This window comes from Bubalus bubalis, chromosome 20 (genome assembly GCF_019923935.1).
Source record: "Bubalus bubalis isolate 160015118507 breed Murrah chromosome 20, NDDB_SH_1, whole genome shotgun sequence".
Taxonomy (NCBI): Eukaryota; Metazoa; Chordata; class Mammalia; order Artiodactyla; family Bovidae; genus Bubalus; species Bubalus bubalis.
The window spans coordinates 47,526,559-47,547,483 of record NC_059176.1 but is presented as its reverse complement, the minus strand read 5'-3'; the positions used below and the strand labels follow the sequence as shown (position 1 = coordinate 47,547,483).

Sequence of the window (20,925 nt, the reverse complement as noted above, 5' to 3'; positions counted from 1 at the left end):
TGTGAAGTGGGTGGAATTTGCCCCATTTCTGCCTGACTTCCCAGATTTACAAGGAGTTGCCCCTCACAGGTTCAGGAGAGCAGGAAGGGGCCCTTCCTCTGTCCCTGGGAACCCTGACATAATGAGGGCTGAGCTCTGGGATGGGACAGGCTGTGCCAGGTCCTGCCTGGCCTCTCCTTTCAGCTCTGGGCCCTGACTTTGTCTTTCAGCTGCAAGGTCTGGCACATGGAGGACAACACACCAAGAGGAAGAGAGTCCATCTCTCTCGCCTCAGTGGCCAACGGTTTGGACAACAGAGGGGCTGAGCTGTTGGAAAGTCTGGTCTGTCGCCTCCCCCATCCTGGTTTGCTCCCCACCCCCACTTGGTGGGAGGGTCCTTTGTTCAGTATCTTCCTCCCACCCCTATCTCCTCCTCAGCTCTTTGCTTCAACACTTGGGAACTGCCCCTCCCCAACCCCCCCAGGGTTTTGACCTCCCCTCTCCACCCCCTGCGCAGAGCAGTCTCTATCATCTCTCAGGAAACATCCCTGCACACCCACCGTGAGCCAGTGCCGCCTGTCCTTGTCGGAAAGGTCAGGGAATGGCTCCACCAGGAAGTGACATTTGAGCTGTGATCTAAAACATGAAGAGAAGCCTCACGAAGAGGGCGTGGGGGAATCTCTGGGGAAGCCCCAGCCTCTGAGGAGCCAGCAATCTTGTTCTGGCTCTGGAATGGCCAGGTTGAAGGTCCACCGCCTAGTACTTTGGAGCCTAGCGTGACGCCCTCTTCCTTCCCAACCTCCTGTTGAAAGTGAAAATGTTAATCACTCACTCTTGTCTGACTCTGTGACCCCATGGACTGTAGCCAGCCAGGTTCTTCTGTCCATAGAATCCGCCAGGCAAGAATAGTGGAGTGGGTAGCCATTCCCTTCTCCAGGGGATCTTCCCAATCTAGGGATCGAACCCTAGTCTCTTGCATTGCAGGGAAATTCTTTATCGCCGGAGCCTACCTTCTGTTACCAAGTCCAAGCTTGCTCTGCTCGCTGCACACAGGCTAATGAATCCGAGAGACAAAGGGTTGAGGCACGGGAAAGACTTTATTCAGGGAGCTGAGAAAATGGTGGGCTAGCACCTCAAAATAACCATCTTCTTGGGGTCTGGATGCCAGGTTCTTTTATAGGTCAGAGATGTGAGGAAACCAAGAAAAAAGACATTAATCTTGCAAACATTTCCTAGAATGGCAAGCCTCAGGCAGGGGTGTGTTAATTTCTTCCTTCCTGCCATCTCCAGGTGAACAGGGACCTGAACAAAGGCACTTCAGTTTGCCAGTCAAGCAGAGGGGCAGGCTCCCCTGAGGCGGGCCATTGTATAAGATTATAATAAAAAAAAGCAATGGAAAGCGAGTCAAAGAAATAGTTCCGTCATAGGGTCAGAACTGGCTTCTTCTCTCCCCCCATCCCCCACCCTCCAACACAGACCGTGAGCTCCCTGAGGGCAGAATGAGTCTTGCACAGAGCACGGGACACAGTAGGTACTCCGGGCACACTCTTTGGAATTTACTTACGTTCCCTCTGGTTGTTCCCTGTGCCTAGCCCCCACCCCAGCGCACTCCTGAGGTGCCCTTGGGCATGCTGGTGGCAGCCTGGGTCTCTCCGCACTCCAGGCTTTCTTCCATAGTTCTCCCTTGAGGTGGGAGGCACACTCTGCTCCTTCTCTGGTGGCTTTAGGAGGAAGGCCGAGACCCTGCTGGCAACTCAAGCCCTTCGGAAGTTGGGGACAGCTGGAGCAAGGCTGGCCCGGAGCCCTCCTCGGGATGGTAGGTGGTCTCCAGGAGGGACATGGGCTGGCTGCTTGGGGAGGAGGCCCCTGTGGGGAGCAGAGGTGGGGAATCTGGCCCCCTGATGGGGAGGGGGCTCCCTGAACCTTTGTTGAAGGAAGGAGTAAACGTGTTTTAGAAACAAGTGAGTTCTGCTGGCCTCTGCCTCAGAGGTGAGCCAGGCCAGAGTTTCCCAACCTGCTTTGAAGCAGGTTCCCATTGGGAACCTCAGTTTATACTGGGGTGCTGCTCTGGTTGAAGCTGGATGGGGGCCCTGAACCAACCTGGCCCCCTGTCAACTCCCCAGCTGCCTTCTACCCCATCCGACTCAGGGGCACCTCAGGGAATCCTGAGGCCTAGTTTGAAACCTCCTAGAATGGCCCAGGCCCCTTGTTTCACATGGGGAGGCTGAAGCCCAGGGAGGGAGAGAAACAGGTCCAGGTCACACAGGCAGTAAATGGAGCCTAGGGCTCGGCCTGCTGACACCCAGGCCTACTGCAAGGTCCTCACTGGCCAGATCCTGAGCTGATGAGCACATGATGCCAAAGACACGGCCTCTGTGCACTGGTTCCACATCGAATCTCAGAGACAGCGTTTTGAGTGAAGCAGAAAAGGGGACACAGCGGGCTCATGCCCTCAAAACTATGTCCCCACCCAGGTAGTTTTGGTGAGGAGTTTTATAGCAATGGTTCAAGGGTTGGGTGCTGACAAGATTAGGGTGGGTGCGGGGCTGAGACTCCTTTAATGGAGTCTCAGGTGATCTCTTGATGAACTTCTCTGGTTTCTTTAATCTGGCCTCAGGTGGTCTTTTCTGGAATGAAGATTGCTGACATTTTTCATTTGTTGGGTTTTAGTTAGGTAAAAAGCTCAAAAATATCCTTACATGTGTTCCTTGAGGCTGAACCAGGACCTAACCCAAGGCTGCATTATTGGTTCTTGCCTGCTCCTCCCTTGGCTCTGCCTCCACTCCCTTTCCTGAGTAGCAGCTGCTTGAATCTGCCCTTTGGGACTCAAGGAAGGTCATGGATGCTGGAAGGTTTCTGAGCCCAGGAGTCCCATAGAGCCCTGCCGTTTTCAAGCATGAAACGGGGGCAGAGTCTGTCTGCCTTGGGGTGAGACTGAAGAAAAATGCCTCACTTAGGAGGTGGGGAGATAGTGAAGGACAGGGAAGCCTGGTGTGCTGCAGTCCACGGGGTTGCAAAGAGGCGAACATGACTAAGTAACTGAATAGCAATAGGAGGTGAGAGGTGGGGACAGAGAGAGGAGAGTTTCCTTTAAAAAGTGGTGACTGAATGAGTGTGAGTGAGCATCTCCTATATGCTCAAGCTGGGGGACCTCAGAGGTTATTCAGGTCCCCAGGGACCTATTCAGTCTTTCCTTTGGGGACAGTAAAGTGACCAAGTGACCAGAGAAGAACTGGCATTTGCTCCAGGTGCAGAAGGCAGTGGGGGTGCCAAATGGCTTCGAGTGGGCTGTAGATACCTCCCTCTTTGTGGGAGGAGCTGTTACTCAGAGGATAAGTTTCCACAGGCATAATAAGTGCAGAGCTGGGTGCCTCCGAAGGCTCCTTCTTGCTCCTCAGACAGGTGGAAGTGGGACAGGGCAGGCGAGGCAGCCATCGTGGTTGGTGTGTTTCTATACATGGGTGAGGGTCTTCCTTATTGTCTCAGATCATTCTTTCCCAAGCCCTGGAGCCTGGAGCATCGCTGTGGTAGTTAGTGGTGCTGCTTCAGGCCGAGGAACAGCTGGTACGGACAGACAGAGGCCAGAAGCAGGGAAGGGCTGAGTCATGACCGACTCTGCGACCCCATGGACTGCAGCATGCCAGGCTTCCCTGTCCTTCACCATCTCCCAGAGTTTGTTCAAACTCATGTCCATTGCGTCGGTGATGCCATCCAGCCATCTCATCCTGTCGTCCCCTTCTCCTCCTGCCTTCAATCTTTCCCAGCATCAGGGTCTTTTCCAATGAGTCACTCTTCGAATCAGGTGGCCAAAGTAATGGAGCTTCAGCTTCAGCATCAGTCCTTCCAATGAATATTCAGGATTGATTTCCTTTAGGATTGACTGGTTTGATCTCCTTGCAGTCTAAGTGACTCTCAAGAGTTTTTTCCAGCACCACAATTCGAAAACATCAATTCTGCAGTGCTCAACCTTCATTATGGTCCAATTCTCACATCCATACATGACTATTGGAAAAAACCATAGCTTTGGCTATCTGGACCTTTCTCGGCAAAGTGATGTTTCTGCTTTTTAATACACTATCTAGGTTTGTCATCGGAGAAGGCAATGGCACCCCACTCCAGTACTCTTGCCTGGAAAATCCCATGGACGGAGGAGCCTAATAGGCTGCAGTCCTTGGTGTCGCTGGCTAAGAGTCGGAGACGACTGAGCGACTTCATTTTCACTTTTCACTTTCATGCATTGGAGAAGGAAATGGCAACCCACTCCAGTATTCTTGCCTGGAGAATCCCAGGGACAGAGGAGACTGGTGGGCTGCCGTCTATGGAGTCACACAGAGTCGGACACAACTGAAGTGACTTAGCAGCAGGTTTGTCATAGCTTTTCTTCCAAGGAGCAAGCGTCTTTCAATTTCATGGCTGCAGTCAAGTCATTCTAAGTTCCCTGTGGGCTGGGGTTGACCTTTGGCCCTGTGGGATGTCAAAGCCAGTGTTGCCATTTTACTGGGGATGAAGCTGAGTGGCTTCTGCCTGGAAGTGTTGAGGATTCTGGTGGGGGAGCCTCTCTTAGACCCTGCTGGTCTTCTCCCCAGGAGAAGGAGGCTGCAACCAGCCCTGAGAGTGAGACACTTCTGCAGGGAGCACGCACAGCTGTTCCGATGGATCTGCATAGGCCTGCTCTGTACTGGTGAGCTCTGGGCCCAGCCCCTTCCAAGGAGACAGTCACTGCTGCCTAGCCCCCTGCCCTCACCACCCAGGTTTCAGCCACCTCCAACCCAGCTATCCATGTCTCAGGGCAGGGTAATTCACTTACCCAACAACTTGACAAAGATTTTGAGCACCGACTCAGGGCCAGCTCTTGTTCCAGAAGCTGGGATATATGAATTAAGCCAGACCAAATCTTATTCTCAAGGTAACTCTCTGATCAGTTAGGGAGAGGGGAACATATATTTTCACATAATTCAGAGGGCCATCTGGGAGCACCAGGGAAGGATCATGGGGGTGGTTGGGGGGTCTTCCAGGAGGAGGTAACATTCTGGTCTCATAGGGTGAACAGCAATTAGCCAGGTAAAAGGGGAAGGAAGAGGAGTGAGGAGATAGAGGGACACATGAGAAAAGGTGGAAACCTGCAGCATGTGGGCAGGCAGCTGATAAAGAGTCTAGTGGCTGGAGGATAAACTTCTAGACCAGGAGTGTCAGAGGAGGAGGCTGGAGAGATGAGAAGGGGCCAGGTACTGGGAAGTGGGGTTGGAGAGACTTGGATTTTACTCCCAAGGCCAGAGGGAGCCATCGAAGGATTTAAACAGGGAAGTGGCAAGCTTGGATTCACATTGTGGAAACCCAGAGGAGGCAGGCAGTAAAGAAGGGGAAAGGAGACAACTGAGAGCCACTATACACATGGGAGAAGATGAAGGGGTGGAGGATGGAGGGGGTGGATCTGAGAAATCCTCAGGAAGCCACACCAGTCAGACCTGGGATCTGATCTCCGTGCAGGACGAAGGGGGCCCTGGAATCCAGGAGTTCTGCTTGGGCCACGGGGTGGGCGATGCTGCTCACCAGAGCCAGGGACCACAGGGGGAGGAGGGGGTCTCTGCTGGAAGGGCAATGGCAAGTTGTTTTGGACAATGTGTGGAAGGAACTGCTGCCAGGCCCTCCAGGAGGAGAAGAGGCTTCCCAGTGGTGCTTGGAGAATGAATTGAGAGGTGGCTAATGGATGGAAACGTGGAGACTGGTCACACAGAAGGAGGTAGAGAAGACGAGGGGCCCTGAGACAGCCTGAGAAGGCGTGCAGGTGGGGGCAGCAAGCACGGGACCAGGAGAAAAGGGTTGCTAGAGGGAGGGAAAGATGGCCAGCATCTCTGCAGTGAGGAGACCAGTAGGACAAGGATGGAGCAGTGTCTGTGGACTTTAGGGACAAAGTGACTTAGGGCAGAGGTGCAGTAGCTGGATTGGAGAACAGGAGGAGAGGCAATGTAGACAGTAAGTCTACACAGCTCTTCTGAGAAATTTTTTTATGAGAACTGGGTGGGAATATGCATTTATTTATTTATTCATTTTTGGCTGTGATAGATTTTCATTGCTGCGCATAGGCGTTTTCTAGTTGCAGTGAGTAGGGGCTACTCTTCATTGCCATGCGGGAGCTTCTTATTGTGGTGCCTTCTCTTCTTGTGAAGCACAGGCTTGAGGTGTGTGGGCTTCAGTAGTTGTGGCCCAAGGGCTCATTAGTTCTGGCTCAACTGCCCTAGAGTGAAGGTTCTGTAGTTTCCATGCACAGGATTAGTTGCTCCGCGGCATGTAGAATATTCCCAGATCATTGGCAGGCAGATTCTTGTCCACTGTGCCACCAGGGAAATCCTGGACAGGAATATTAATAGAAGGGTTGGCGGTTTCAAGGAAGAGGGTGTGTTTGTGAAGGGAGACACTTTGACCGGCTTTCTGAACTGAGGCAGGGAGTTTGGGGAAAGAAGGGCAGAAGCGAGGTGGCAGAGGTGACCAGAGGAGCAAGGTTCCCTGGGAACAGGGAAGCAGGTTTCGGGGCCCAGGCAAGGGCACGTCTTCACAGCTGCAGGCTTGCCTCAGCGTGGAAGATGGAAAATAAAAGGGGGAGGTAGTGTGGTTGCCCAGACCTTCGTGGGGGCTACATAGGGGGGAGGACAGGGAGGCATGACAGCAGTGGCCCCAGTCTTTGTAATTAAATCAAAGTGGGGCCCCTGCTGAGATGGGGCTGGTCCGTGGCCCTGGCAGCTTCCTCCTATGGGTGTCAGATGCGGTGAAGGCTTCCTGTGGCAGAAGCTGAGCAGGGCTTTCTGGTTGCCCTTGTGTCCACCTGCACTCAGACTTGGATTTGCTTTCGAAGAAATGGCTGAATTCCATCTAACAGGTCGTGGAAATGACCCTCCCCGTCCTACTTCCCCTTCTGTCTTGGCTGTCAGGAAGGAGCTCCCTTCCTTTCTCCATGTTTGGGCGGTTTCCTCCAGCTCTCTGCTGTCTTTATTGTATCATGTCTTCTATGATAAGGCTCATCATGGACTTTCTGAAGCAGGCACAGTACAAGCTCATGTTCTCAGCACTTGCTTTGATTCCGAGCAGTGGCCTCCTCGCCTCAGGCGGGCTTTCTCCACAGATGCCAAGATAACATTGGCGGCTGACTGACATGGAGGGCTTTGGTGTCCCGGGTCTCAGAAGAGTGTGCCTGTTGCCCGTATTTCTGTAGGTCTATGATGGGCATACCTCAGGTCATGTGCTCCTCCCTGGGTCCTCCTCCTGTGAAGAAGGTCAGGCTCTGCTGGACCACATGGGTAAAGAGTGTGTAGGGGTGCCCAAAAGGAACAAAGTCCTGTCACCAGAGATTACAGGGATCTTAGAAGGATGAAAATACTTCTTAAGACGCTTTTCTGCCCTGTCCTGCCTGGAGGACCTGTCTACACAGCCCCGTCTCCTACATGCTGTGCCAGTCCCTGCTGGCCGCAGACAGACCTGGATTGGTATCCCAGCCTGATTTCCTCCCTGCGTGAATCAGTTTGCTTCTCATCTCTGGACAGGGATCACATAGTACCGACCCGGGGCTTGGTTGTGAGGAGTAATCCTGGCAGTGGTATAGAGTGCCTAGCTTGGTGCCTCTCTCCCGCCAGCTCCCCCTCCTCTGACCTCCCACAGCCCTGCGCCTGCATCCCTCCCCTGCCCTGCAGAGCCTTACCTGTGTGCTTCTAGCTGACACCCATACAGGTGTCCCTGTCTTTCTGTGTGAGAGAAAGGTAACTTCATTTTCCATAACTCAACTTATTTTCTATTTCAATTTCCTTGTTCCAAGTGAGGGGAGGAACTGAATTATCTGTCAGTTTGAAACATCCTTTATCCCTTTCCGCAGGAGTCCCCACTGGGTACTTGGGTGTGTGCTGAGTTGCTCAGTTGTGTCCAACTCTTTGCAACTCCATGGACCGCAGCCTGCCAGGCTCCTCTGTCCATGGGATTCTCCAGGCAAGAATGCTGGAGTGGGTTGCCATTTCCTCCTCCAGGGGATCTTCCTGACTCAGGGATCGAACCCATGTCTCCTGCGTCTCCTGCATTGGCAGGCAGATTCTTTACCACTGGGCCATCTGGGGGTGCTTATCTACTATCAGTTTTCAAGTATCCACTAGCCTGTCCATTTCCCCAACTGGTCCTCCATTCTCTGCCGCTGCAGGTAGCCATGGAGACCCTCCCAGGAAGTGGGCCTTCCTCTCTGAGCCTCTCATAGAGATGACTTCTGTGCCCGCTTCCATGCCTGCTGAGGTGTGCATACCCTCAGAAGCCTTCTCTGGCTCTGCACATCCACACTCCCATGGCATTCCTCTCTTTGAAATGTTGCTGCCTCCCTGGGGCAGGGCTCTTTTACTCGCAATGCCACAAACACATCCAGGCCTTTGCTACCTCCCCAGGCTCAGAGCCCATTTCTCTGGGACCCAGCAGTATCATCTAACTAGTCTAGCAGCAGAGTATGTAGGGATGACACTCAAAATTTTTTATCTGCTGGAAAGGCTATAAGTCTTTTCTGTTCTTCAAGGGCCCTGATTCTGTTTTTTTAATCACTAGGTCTTTATTTTATTTTTATTAATTAATTTTGATTACAATATAGCTGCTTCACAATGTTGCTACGCTTCTTGTGCATGAGTGCTATGTTTGCTTCAGTTGTGTCTGATTCTTTGTGATGCTACGGACTGTGTAGCCTGCCAGGCTCCTCTGTCCATGGGATTCTCCAGGCAAGAATACTGGAGTGGGTTGCCATGCCCTTTGACCCAGGGATCAAACCCACATCTCCTACAGCTCCTGCATTGCAAGCAGATTACTTACTGCTGAGGCACCGGGGAAGCCCTGCTACGCTTCTACTGCATAGCAAAATGAATCACCCATACCTGTACCTATATTCCCTCCCCTTTGAATTTCCCTCCCATTCAGGTCACCAGTGCATTCAGTAGAGTTTCCTGTGCCGTACAGTATGTTCCCACTGGTTGTCTATTTTATACACATTATCAATACTGCATATGTGTCAACCCCAATCTCCCAATTCCATCCCACCTCTTTCCCCTCAAGGGCCCTGGCTCTTGAAATCCATAAGCCAGGGGAAGATATTTCTCCTCTGCTCTCCACTATCATATTCCTTTCTTGAAGCAGAGCACAGATGAGCCTAGCTGCTCAAATGCGGAGAAGGGCAAAGGGGGAAAAGGAAATTCCAGGAAGAAAAATGATCATTGATTAACATTTAGAACGGGATCCTGGCACATAGAATTCAATGCCTTTCTGGAGTAGATGACTTATCTGTCTGTCCTCCTCGGAACCTACCAAGGCTCTAGAATATGGCAGGCATTCCATTGATTCTCAGAGATTCATGCTGTCTTGTGTGCGTGTGTGAGCGCGCATGCTGTCGCCCACTCGTGTCCAACTCTTTGTGACCCTAGCCCACCAGGATCCTCTGTCCATGTGATTATCCCAGCAAGAATACTGGAGTGGGTTGCCATTTCCTACTCCAGGGGATCTTCCTGACCCAGGGATCAAACCCAAGTCTCCTGCATCTCCTGCACTGGCAGGTAGAATTCTTTACCACAGAGCCACCTGGGAAGCCTCATGCTCTCTTACCTTCTCCTTAAACACCTCCCTCACATTTGGTCAGCACTTGAGAGTTGGCAAAGCCTTTTCACACACATTCTAAGCCGAAACAATTGTGCTCATTACCAGAGAAGAAACTAAGGCTCTGGGAGCTCTGGCTGGAGTAGGCGGAGCTGGGGCTAGGGCAGCAGGGTCCCGTAGAGGCCAGTGTCATTATCCACAATCCCTTCTCTGTTTCATCCTCCACCTACTCCCAGCATACACTGCCTTCCTGCTGGCCGCCTGCATCCTGAATTTCCAGAGGGCCCTGGCACTGTTCGTCCTCACCTGTGTGGTCCTCGTCTTCCTGGCCCACAGCCTGCTCAAGAGGCTGCTGGGGCCAAAGCTGCTGAGGTGTGTCAAACCTCTAGGGCATCCCTGCCTGAAACTCTGGTTTAAGAGGTAAGTGAGTCCCCAGTGGGTATGGGGGTGGGTGGGCACATGGGCGGAGGGCCTCTGAGTCAGCTCCTGTGTCACGGCCAGGGCTGGGTGAGGAGGACTTTGGTCTTTGTCCCAACTGAGGCTCCTGGGTTGTGGGGAGCCCACACACTTGCTTTTGCTTGCCTCTTGGGAGCCCTGGGGCAGGTCTTGCTGGGTAGCTTCAGAGGCAGCTTTGTGGTGTCTTTGTGGTATTTTGCCACTTCCCATCTGATTCTCTGCTCCAGTTACAGTAGGTGGCTCTCACACCTGAGGACAGGAATCAACAGTTTCCTAAATTCAGAGATCCCAGCCCATTCAAGCTGGGAGGGCCCATATCAGCGCTATGATCAGATCACCCGGAGCCTTAGTGAGACATCCAGCTGCTGGGGACCACCCCTGGAGTCTGATTCAGCAATCTGAATTGGAGTTCAGAAGTCAATATATTTTTTTCAACTTTTTTTTTTTTTTCAACTTTTTATATTATATTGGAGTATAGTTGATAAACAATGTTGTGATAGTTTCGAGTGTACAGCAAAGTGATTCAGTTTTATATAAGTGAAAGTGAAAGTGGCAGTCACTCAGTCTGACTCTTGGCAGCTCCATGGACTGTAGCCCGTCAGGCAAGAATACTGGAGTGGGTTGCCATTTCCTTCTCCAGGGGATCTTCCCAACCTAGGGATCGAACCCAGGTCTCCTGTATTGTAGGCAAATTCTTTACCATTTCAATATGTATCTATTCTTTTTCAAATTCTTGTCCTATTAGTTAATATTTTTAGTTAGCCACAAGTGATTCTGATGCAGCCAGCCACTTTCCTGAGCAACAGTTTGAGATCCTTTTGTTCTTTGTTTTGTTTTAAATATTTATTTATTTAGGCTGTGCCCGGTCCTAGTTATGACATGTGGGATCTAGTTCCTTGATCAGGAATTGAACCTGGGGCCCCTGCATTGGGAGAAAGGAGCTTTAGTCACTGGACCACCAGGGCAAGCCCTTGGGTTACCGAAAGGTGTGGGGTCTGGCTGTTCGCTGCCCCAAAGCCAGTAAATAGGCCAGGTTGGTGAAAAGGAAAGTTTGCTTTATTTCAAATGCCAGCAACTTGAGGGCAGGACAAGGTGTTCAGGGACATCTGTCCAAAGGCCGACTTCCCCCCATGACAAGCAGTGGGTGAGAGCTTTTATAGGCCGAGGGAGGGGGCTACATGCTGAAACAGCACAGTCATCTTGGACAGTCATCTTCAAATTGGTCATTGGTGGTCTGACCAGCGTCATCTTGTTTTAGGTATAGTTAATATTCAGTTCCAGGGTCGGTTTGCTTCCATCTGAAGCCAGTTCTCAGAACTGTGGCAGCTTATGTCATATAGTCTCGTCATCATGTAGTTAACTTCTTCCACCTGATGGGGGCGTAGTTTCAGTATCTGTAAGATACAGTTCACAGGAGATGGTTCAGAATATTATCTGTAGCCCTTGAGAAGGAGCTAAAGGTCCTTGACTCTGCTTAATGACTACATTATTGTTATTTGGTCTCCTTTGACTGTTTTCCTTTGTTTCTGCATTTCTCATTTCTCTGATTATTCTTTGACTAAAGTTTTACACAGACAAAAGGCAGGCAAAGGACCTGGGGGTCGGGGATTAAGGGCCATAGGGTCCCACTCTGTCTTACCAGGATCCCCTGGTTTTTAAACTGGGTTCCTTAGAGCTCTGGAAACTGTGGAGGTGCCAGAGGGCAGGTGAGGGAGATTGGAGAGGGGAACATCAGACACCCCTCCTCCCAATTTCCATTTCCACCAGGCAACTATTTTATAAACAGGCTTGCATAAAACATTTTAGCTGGGGAAAAAAATGTTTCTATGGTTTAAAAGAGGTACTCTTTTTGTTGATGAAGAAAACTGATGCCCAAAGATACCCAGTGACTAAGCCAGGCAGGTACAAAGCACAAGGGTGTTTCCCAAAGTAAGATCTACATGCCACAGCCAAATGCTTTAAGTCAGCCTGTACACAAATGTTTCATTTTCTTTATAAATAGATTTGTTTTTACATTTGCCTTCTATTTATTAAATAGATTTATAAGAGGATTTATTTTTATAGTCATCTTCTGTTTATGACAAATCACTGATACTGGTTTTCCACTTAAGGTATTGTTATCAAGTTTCCTTAAAAAAAAACAAACATGCAGATAAGGCAGTTCCCTGGTGGTTAGGATCTGATGCTTTTCTTGTAATGGCTGTGGGCTCAATCTCTGGTCAGGGAACTAAGATCCTACAGGCCATACAGCATAGCCAAAAAAAAAAAGCAATCACAAGATACCATTTCCCATCTATTAGGATGGCTATAATGAAATAAGAGAGATTATAGCAAGTGATGACAAAGATGTGGAGAAATTTGAGACCCTCATATACTCCTGATAGAAATATAATATGATACGATGCAACTGCAATAGAAAACAATTAGTCAGTTCCTCAAAATATTATCCATAGAGTTGCCATACCCATCAATTCTACTTCTAGGTTATATCTGAGAGAAATTAAAACATATACCCAGACTTCCCTGGTGGTACAGTGGATAAGAAATTCCAAATTTGATGAAAATTATAAACCCAAGCATCAAGAAACTCTACAAACCAACAGCATAAGAAACAAGAAAACCACACCAAAGCATATCGTAATCAAATTGCTTAAAAACATCAATAAAGAGAAAAATCTTAAAAACAGCTAGAGGAAAAAAAACATATGTTCAGAGGAACAAGATATGGATGATGCCAGAGTTCTTCTCAAAAACAATACAAATGAGAAAACAGTGAAACTGCAAAAAACAGAAATGAAAACAAAAGTATGTCAATCAGAATTCTTCACCAGTGAAATATCCTTCAAGAAACAAGTAGGACTTTGACAGACATACAAAAGCTGAAATAATCAGACATTAAAAACCAGAGATGCACTACAAGAAATGTTAAAGAACAGTCTTCAAACAGAAGGAAAATGATGCCAGATGAAAAGTTAGATCTAGACGAGGGAATCAAGAGTGTGGGAAGGGTAACTATGTGGGTGGATAAAATGACTTATTTTTCTTATTATTTAAATCTCTCTAAAATCAACGTATAAAGCAAGAATAGAACAATGTATGATGGAGTTTATATTATATGTAGAAGTAAACAACTGTCGGAGAAGGCAATGGCAACCCACTCCAGTACTCTTGCCTGGAAAATCCCATGGACAGAGGGGCCTGGTGGGCTGCAGTCCATGGTGTTGCTAGGAGTTGGACACGACTGGGCGACTTCACTTTCACTTTTCACTTTCATGCATTGGAGAAGGAAATGGCAACCCACTCCAGTGTTCTTGCCTGGAGAATCCCGGGGACGGGGGAGCCTGGTGGGCTGCCGTCTATGGGGTCGCACGGAGTCGGACACGACTGAAGTGACTTAGCAGCAGCAGCAGCAAACAACCGTATCACAAAGGCTAGGAGAAAAGAAATGAAATTAGACTTCTGTAAGATTTTTATACTGCATTTAAAGTGATATAATATCACTTCAAAGTAGATTGTGATAAACTAAAGATATATACTATAAATGCTAAAGCTCCCACTAAAATAACACAACAAAGAATTATAGCTAACAAGTAAAAAAAGAGATAAAGAATAATTTTTAAACAGTTAATCTGAAAGAAGATAGAGCAATAGGAAAAGAGGAACAAAGAACAAAGATGGGACAAATAGAAAGTAAATAGCAAGATGGTAGATCTAACCCTTTCGCATACCAATACTCACATTAAAGGTGCAGACCAATAACCCTCATGAGCAAAGATGTAAAAATTATTTTAAAAATTTTAGAAAACCAAATACAATAATACACAAAGGGATAATATGTCATTAACAAGAAGGATTTATCCCAAAGGGATAATATGTCATTAACAAGAAGGATTTATCCCAGGAGTCCAAAGTTGGGTTTACATTAAAAAAATCAATGTCATTGTATTAACAGACTATAAGAAGAAAAACAATATGATGATGCCTATAGATAAGAGAAAGCTTTGACAAAATTCAATATCCATTTCTGAAAAACAATTCTGAGCCAACTAGGAATAGAAGGGAACTTCCTCAATCTGATAAAGACCACCTACCAAAAATCTATGGTTAATCTCATACTTAATTGTGAAAGACTGAGTACTTATCCACTGAAATCAAGAACAATATAGGAATGTTCACTCTCACCATCTTTTCTTTCTTTCTTTTTTAATTTAGCTGTGCTGGGTCTTAGTTTTGGCACATGGAATCTTTAGTTGCAGTATGAGAGATTTAGTTCCCCAACCAGGGATTGAACCCTGGGCCCCTGCAGTGGGAGCATGAAGTCTTAGCCACTGGACCACCAGGGAAACCCCTATTCTCACTAATTTTTTTGAACATTGTACTGGAGTTTCTAGCTTGTGCAATTGGGTAAGAAAAAGAAATAAAAGGCATGGAGATTAGAAAGGAAGTAAAGAAGGTTTTTTTCACAGACAAGATTATCTACATAGAAAATCCTATGTGCTTACGTGCTAAGTCACATTAGTTGTGTCTCACTCTTTGCAAGGCCATGGACTGTAGCCCACAAGGCTCCTCTGTCCATGAGATTCTCCAGGCAAGAATCCTGGAGTGGGTTGCCATGCCCTCCTCCAGGGGATCTTTGCAACCCAGGGATTGAACCCTCATCTCTTTTCCGGTATTGGCAGGCAGGTTCTTTACCACTAGCACCACCTGGGAAGCTTGAAAATTCTATGTTATCTACAAAAAGCTAGTATAACCATTAAGTGAGTTTAGCAAGATTGAAGGGTACAAGCTTAACATGCAAAATGCAATAGTATTTCCATATACTAACAATAAACAATCATAAATTAAAATCATAAATGTCATTTAGAATAGCATAAAACATATGAAATACTTAAGGATAAATCTGACAAAAGACCTCCAAATCTGTACATGGAAAACTAGGAAACAGTGCTGAGAGATATATGTGATAAGACTTAAATAAACGGAGCAACATATCAAGTTCATGGATTAAGTGAATCAATATTATTAATATATCAATTCTCCTCAAGTTAATCTATAGATTCTAATAGTATCTCAATCAAAATTCTAGCAGACTTTTGGGGTAGAAATAATAAGATGATCCTAGAATTCATATGCAAATGCCAAGAGCCTAGAATAGCCTAGACAATTTTGAAAAAGATGAACAAAGCTGATGCATTTCACTAAGTGTCCTTAAGACTTATTATAAAGATCCAGTAATTAAGACAATGTGTTGTTGCCATCAAGACAGACAAATAGATCAATGAACAGAACAGAGTACAGAAATAGACCTACATATATAAAACCAGTTGATTTTTTTGACAAGAGTGCTAAGGCAATTCAGTGAAGAAATAATAATCAGCTTAACAAATTCTGCCAGAACAATGGGATATCCATATGTAGAAGAAAGAAGAGGAGGAGGAGAGAGAAACAAAGGAACTCGATCCATGCCTCACATTATATTAAAAAATTAACTGAAAATAGATGATAAACCTAAATGTAAAGCCTGAAACTATATAACTACTATAAGAAAACATAGCATAAAAGTCTTTGTGACCTTCAGACTTAGAGAATGAACTTAGGATTGCCAGGGGGAAGAGATAGTTAGGGAGTTTGGGATGGACATGTACACATTGCTATATTTAAAATGGATAACCACCAATACAATATTGTAAAGTAATTAGCCTCCAATTAAAGTAAATAAATTTATATTAAAAAAATAAAATGGATAACCAACAAAGAACTAGTGTACAGCACAGAGAATGCTGCTCAATGTTACATGTCAGCCTGGGTGGGAGGAGTCTGGGGGAGAATGGATGCGTGTATGTATATGTATACATTGCTGAGTTGCTCCACTATGCTCCTGAAACTATCATAACATTGTTAACCAGCTATATTCCTACATAAAATAAAAAGTTTTTTTTTTTAAATGTTTAAAAATAAGAAACATCCAATTAAAATCTACAGTTGTAAGAATAAAAGAAAAAACCTTCCCCCCTCCAAAAAAAATAAACCTCCAAACATGCATTTAAGTTTTTATAATACCAGTTAACCTCAAGGATAGCAGTAAGTAAAGAGGCATACAGGTGGCTCAGAGACAAGGCAGAAATTAGGCCAATGGAACTGGCATAATAGGAGTTTGGAAAACACACCAGAAATAAACAGTGAACTCTGGGGTGAGCTTGCCTGAGTTCCAGTCCTGGATCCTTCTCTTACCGGTTGGTGACTATGCATAGAACTAGTTAAGAGAACAGACTTGCTGTTGGAGTGCCTGGCTTGAATCTCAGCTTTGCTGCTTTCTAGACGGGTGGCCATGGGCGATTTAATTTTTACATCTCTAGGATGAGGACACAGAGAAGGCAATGGCACCCCACTCCAGTACTCTTGCCTGGAAAATACCATGGGCGGAGGAGCCTGGTAGGCTGCAGTCCATGGGGTCACAAAGAGTCAGATACAACTGAGCGACTTCCCTTTCACTTTTCACTTTCATGCATTGGAGAAGGAAATGGCAACCCACTCCAGTGTTCTTGCCTGGAGAATCTCAGGGACAGGGGAGCCTGATGGGCTGCCGTCTATGGAGTCACACACAGTCGAACACGACTGAAGCGACTTAGCAGCAGCAGGATGAGGACAATAGTGTCTCTCAGCACTCAGCATGGTTCCTGGCACATAGTAGGAGCTCAGTGAACTTCAGCTGTGATTAGTGGTACCCAGGGAGTTGAAGACTGGGTCAGGGTTAGACCCTGAACCTGGGCTCTTAAATTGTTAGGCTGCCTCCTGGACATTCAGGGCTTCCCTGGTGGCTCAGATGGTAAAGAATCCACCTGTAATGTGGGAGACCCAGGTTCTATCACTGGGTCGGGAAGACTCCCTGGAGAAGGGAATAGGTACCCAGTCCAATATTCTTGCCTGGAGAATCCCATGGACAGAGGAGCCTGGTGGGCTATAGTTCATAGGATTGCAAAGAGTTGGACATGACTGAGCTACTAATACAGGATGACAGACATAATTGCTGGACAAGCAGATCCCAGCCCCAGGGAGGGAGACATGGCTATAAAAGTCACTTTCGGTCATTGGTCTCAGGTACTCAGCTCTGTATCCCTGATTGACACCACCACTTCTGGGCTTTAGGGGAGCAGAGCCTATGGCCCATGGTGCTGAGTTCCAGCCCACACAGACCCCACCTCACCCTGCAAAGCCAGAGGCTGGCTGGGCTGAGCATCACTGCAGCTATGAGAATTCCTGCTGTGTGCTTGGCACCATGCTAAACTGAGTACCCACATCCTCTGATGTACTTCTCTCAGCAATCTTGAGAATTGGGGGTGGGAGGGGGTCTTTGGCTTCATTTACTCGATGAGGAAACTAGACTCAGAGAGGCTAGGTGGTCTGCCCGAGGTCACACAGCCGTCTCCCCCTTCTCCTCCACCAGCCCTGAGTACCCTTTCCTGGGGCCCCGGGTGCTATTGTGTGGGGTGGGGAGAGGCTGACAGTAATGGCTCTCCGCCCCTCCCCTGCAGGGGTCTAGCCCTTGCTGCTTTCCTGGGCCTGGTTTTGTGGCTGGCTCTGGACACCTCTCAGCGGCCTGAGCAGCTGGTGTCCTTTGGCGGAATCTGCGTGTTCGTTGGCTTCCTCTTTGCCGTCTCGAAGCATCACCGCGCAGTGAGTGCTTAGTTGTCAGGCCAAGAGGAGGCTGCAGCCCCTTCTCTCTCCAGCGTCAGGTTCCCTCCCTGTTTTCACAGTGGTTAACCCCTCCCCCCAGACTCCAGAGCCACACCTGGGCAAAGGGATCACTGCTAAGAAGTCATTCAATGCCGAGAGGTTATCCAGCATTAGGTGTCCAGCTCCCTTCTGCTGGGGAGGAGGAAGTGCTTGGAGGGAGTGGGGTCAGAGTGGCTGGGAGCCCTGACTATGTGGAAGAGATGGGGAAGGCCCAGACCGACAAAGGTTATGCTGAGGCCAGGCTCTGAGGCCAGGGTTCCGCCCACCCAGCCAATGCCCCAGGACCAAGTGCCATGGCTCCCGGCTGGTCCTCGGTTAGATCTGGCCCTGCCCCTGCGCACTGCACAGGCCCATTGCTGCCTTGTGGCCTGTTCTGCACTCCATGGGGGATGTAACCATCAGCAACAGGCCCATAGCTCCGGCTGGGTCCAGGCCTCATCCTACAGGCTGACCGAAGCTCCCAGAGCCCCTCAGCAGTGCTGTGCCCTTTGCCCTCACCCACGTGCTCCCTGTAGACCTCCCCAGGTGCCGAGCTCACCTGGACCTTTCTCTCGGGTGGCAGGTGTCCTGGCGGGCTGTGTTCTGGGGTCTTGGACTGCAATTTGTACTCGGACTCGTCGTCATCAGAACAGAACCGGGGTTTATTGCATTTCAGTGGCTGGGCGACCAGATCCAGGTGTGTACATGGGGTGTAGCTGCCCGGGCGTCTTGGGTTGCCAGAGATGGAAGATAAGCCTCTGCACTGGAGGGAGGTGGCCTGGACTGTGACCAGGTGGTGGGTGTGTGTGGGGCCCCAGACCCCTGGGCAGTGGGAGGCTGGGCAGCACAGCCACTGCTTCCCTCAGGCCTGGTCCCACCTGCCCAAACAAGCAGTCCTTTCGGAGGGTGGCCTGATGTGGAAGAGAATCTCAAAACAGGAAGGTTCCTAGGATACCTGGGCCCAAGGCTTGTTGCCTTCGGTCCTCATCAGGGAAGGAATTTACAATAGTTAAAAGTGCTTTAAAAATTGAAAGTGATTTAGTTTATATATGTGTTGTTGTTCAGTTACTCAGTCATGTTCGACTCTTTGCAACCCATGGACTGCAGAACACCAGACTTCCTTGTCCTTCACTATCTCCCAGAGTTTGCTCAAACTCATATCCATTGAGTCCGTGGTGCCTTCCAACCATCTCATCCTCTGGCGCCCCCTTCTCTTCCTTCACTCATCTTTCCCAGCATTGGGGTCTTTTCCAACGAGTCAGCTCTTTGCATCAGGTGGCCAAAATATTGGTGTGTATGTGTGTTTAAAAATAATATTCAGTTTATTGAAGTTACACTTTTTAAATTTCATTTATTTGATGAAATCACATAACACAAAATTTATCATTTTAACCTTGTTTTTTTTTTTCATTTTAACCATTTTTGAGTATCATTAAGTTCCTTCTCATCATTGGGCAGTCATGATTTACTTCTTAAAATGTAAGTTATGGAGGATGCAAGGTTGATCCTATACTCATCCTTCTCTCACTATCTCGAATTTCCATGCGCTCTCTATAGGGAGGGCTTCTGGTGGGCCAGGGAGGACCCACACGTCCAGGCTCTGCCCATGCCCTCCCGCTGGCCACACCAAGGATACTGCATGGGTGTCGTGATGGAAAAAGACACTTGCTGCTCTGGGCGTGCATGCTCAGTTACTTAGTCGTGTCCAACTCTTTGCAACCCAGTGGACTGTAGCCCTCCAGGCTCCTCTGTCCATGGGGATTCTCCAGGCAAGAATACTGGAGTGGGTTTCCATGCCCTCCTCCAGGGGATCTTCCCTACCTTGGATAGAACTGACATCTCTCTGGCTCCTGCATTGACACGTGGGTTCTTTACCACTAGCGGCACAATTGCTGCTTTGGGCACACCCCTCATTTTATAAACAGGAGCATTGAGGCCCAGGCAACAGAAGTGACTTGGCCTGCGGTCACAGTGCATGTTCTGGTCCTAAATACAGGGGCTCTTATAGAAGTGTGGCCAGATTGCAACACCAAGGCCAGGAGCCTGGGGTGGGACAGGCTGGGGCTGTGCCCTCGGTGAGGAGGCACAGGGGCACCACCTTTGACTGCCTTCTCCAGGCAGTTCACTGTTTGCTTCCTCCTCTGTCTCTTCTTCATTGTTCTTGTCCCAACAACTCTCATCTCAGAATATTTCTTTACAATTTGGTGTCTCTTCTGGAAGATGTACTCAGAAGGAGCAAGTGTGGCTTTAACGACACACATGGTGCCCCCGCTGTAAGGCCACAGCCTGGGGGCTCATCCTGCAGCCTCCAAGTCCTTCTCTTCTCCTGGGCTGCTGGGAAGGCATGAGGAGCAGGTGAGGCCTCCCCAGGTCGCCCCAACCTGGTTCCCTTGCTGCTGCTTCCTCCTCCCGCCCTTCTTGGCCTCACTCCCGGGTTTGGTTTTGTTTGTTTTCTCCTTTCAGATCTTCCTGAGCTACACTGAGTCCGGCTCCAGCTTCGTGTTTGGGGAGGCTCTGGTCAAGGATGTCTTTGCCTTTCAGGTCAGATTGACTCTTGGCTCACAAAGCATTTAGCAGCCTTTGCCGGGTGCCTCCAGCTAGTGGGGCGTCCAAGCCCGGCCCAGTGGAGGGGGAGGGCTCCTGCTGGTGGAGCCTAGCTACTGGAAGCTAATGAGGCTTAAACCTTGGGGTCCGGGGAGGCGCCTGGCAATGTGCTCACATGGGGGTATGTTTTCAGTATATTTTTGGAAAACTTGCAAAAGTAAGATATATCTGTATTATTTTCATAAAAAATGAATCCCCCAATAGTAGAATTGCTGGGAGGTTGAGGATGAGAAAAGTAGGTGGAAACATGTAGATGGCATCTGCTGTGACCTTAGCCCCTGACATGCTACAGGGACATACGATCCTCTCACGTGCTCCTTCTTCAAGGCCCCTCCCTTCAAGCCACCTCTGCCAGGAAACCTGCCCTGATAAGTTGCAAGCTCTAAGTCCTTCCTCTGGATTCCCCTAGACCTACAGTCCCTCCCTCCCTCCTTTCAGCAAATGTGTATTATGTGCCTTCTGCAGTGCAAAATATGTTTTTAAAAAATTTTTACTAGAGTATAGTTGCTTTACAGTATTATGTTAGTTTCTACTGTATAGCAAAGTGCATCAGCTATATGTATACATATATCCCCT

General features: G+C 48.4%; 1 protein-coding gene across 2 annotated transcripts in view; it reads left to right on the top strand.

Annotated features, from left to right (window-relative positions):
* Positions 1-20,925, top strand: part of SLC28A1 (solute carrier family 28 member 1) — a 62,994-nt gene that overhangs the window by 3,073 nt on the left and 38,996 nt on the right. For both annotated transcript variants that reach the window (XM_006058295.4, XR_003105377.3), the window contains exons 2-8: positions 210-321; positions 1,707-1,795; positions 4,566-4,660; positions 9,813-9,996; positions 17,565-17,706; positions 18,329-18,442; positions 20,209-20,286. In XM_006058295.4, the coding sequence (XP_006058357.1) occupies positions 226-321; positions 1,707-1,795; positions 4,566-4,660; positions 9,813-9,996; positions 17,565-17,706; positions 18,329-18,442; positions 20,209-20,286 (798 nt within the window). In that variant the 5' untranslated portion in view covers positions 210-225. The remainder of the gene's footprint in view (positions 1-209; positions 322-1,706; positions 1,796-4,565; positions 4,661-9,812; positions 9,997-17,564; positions 17,707-18,328; positions 18,443-20,208; positions 20,287-20,925) is intronic.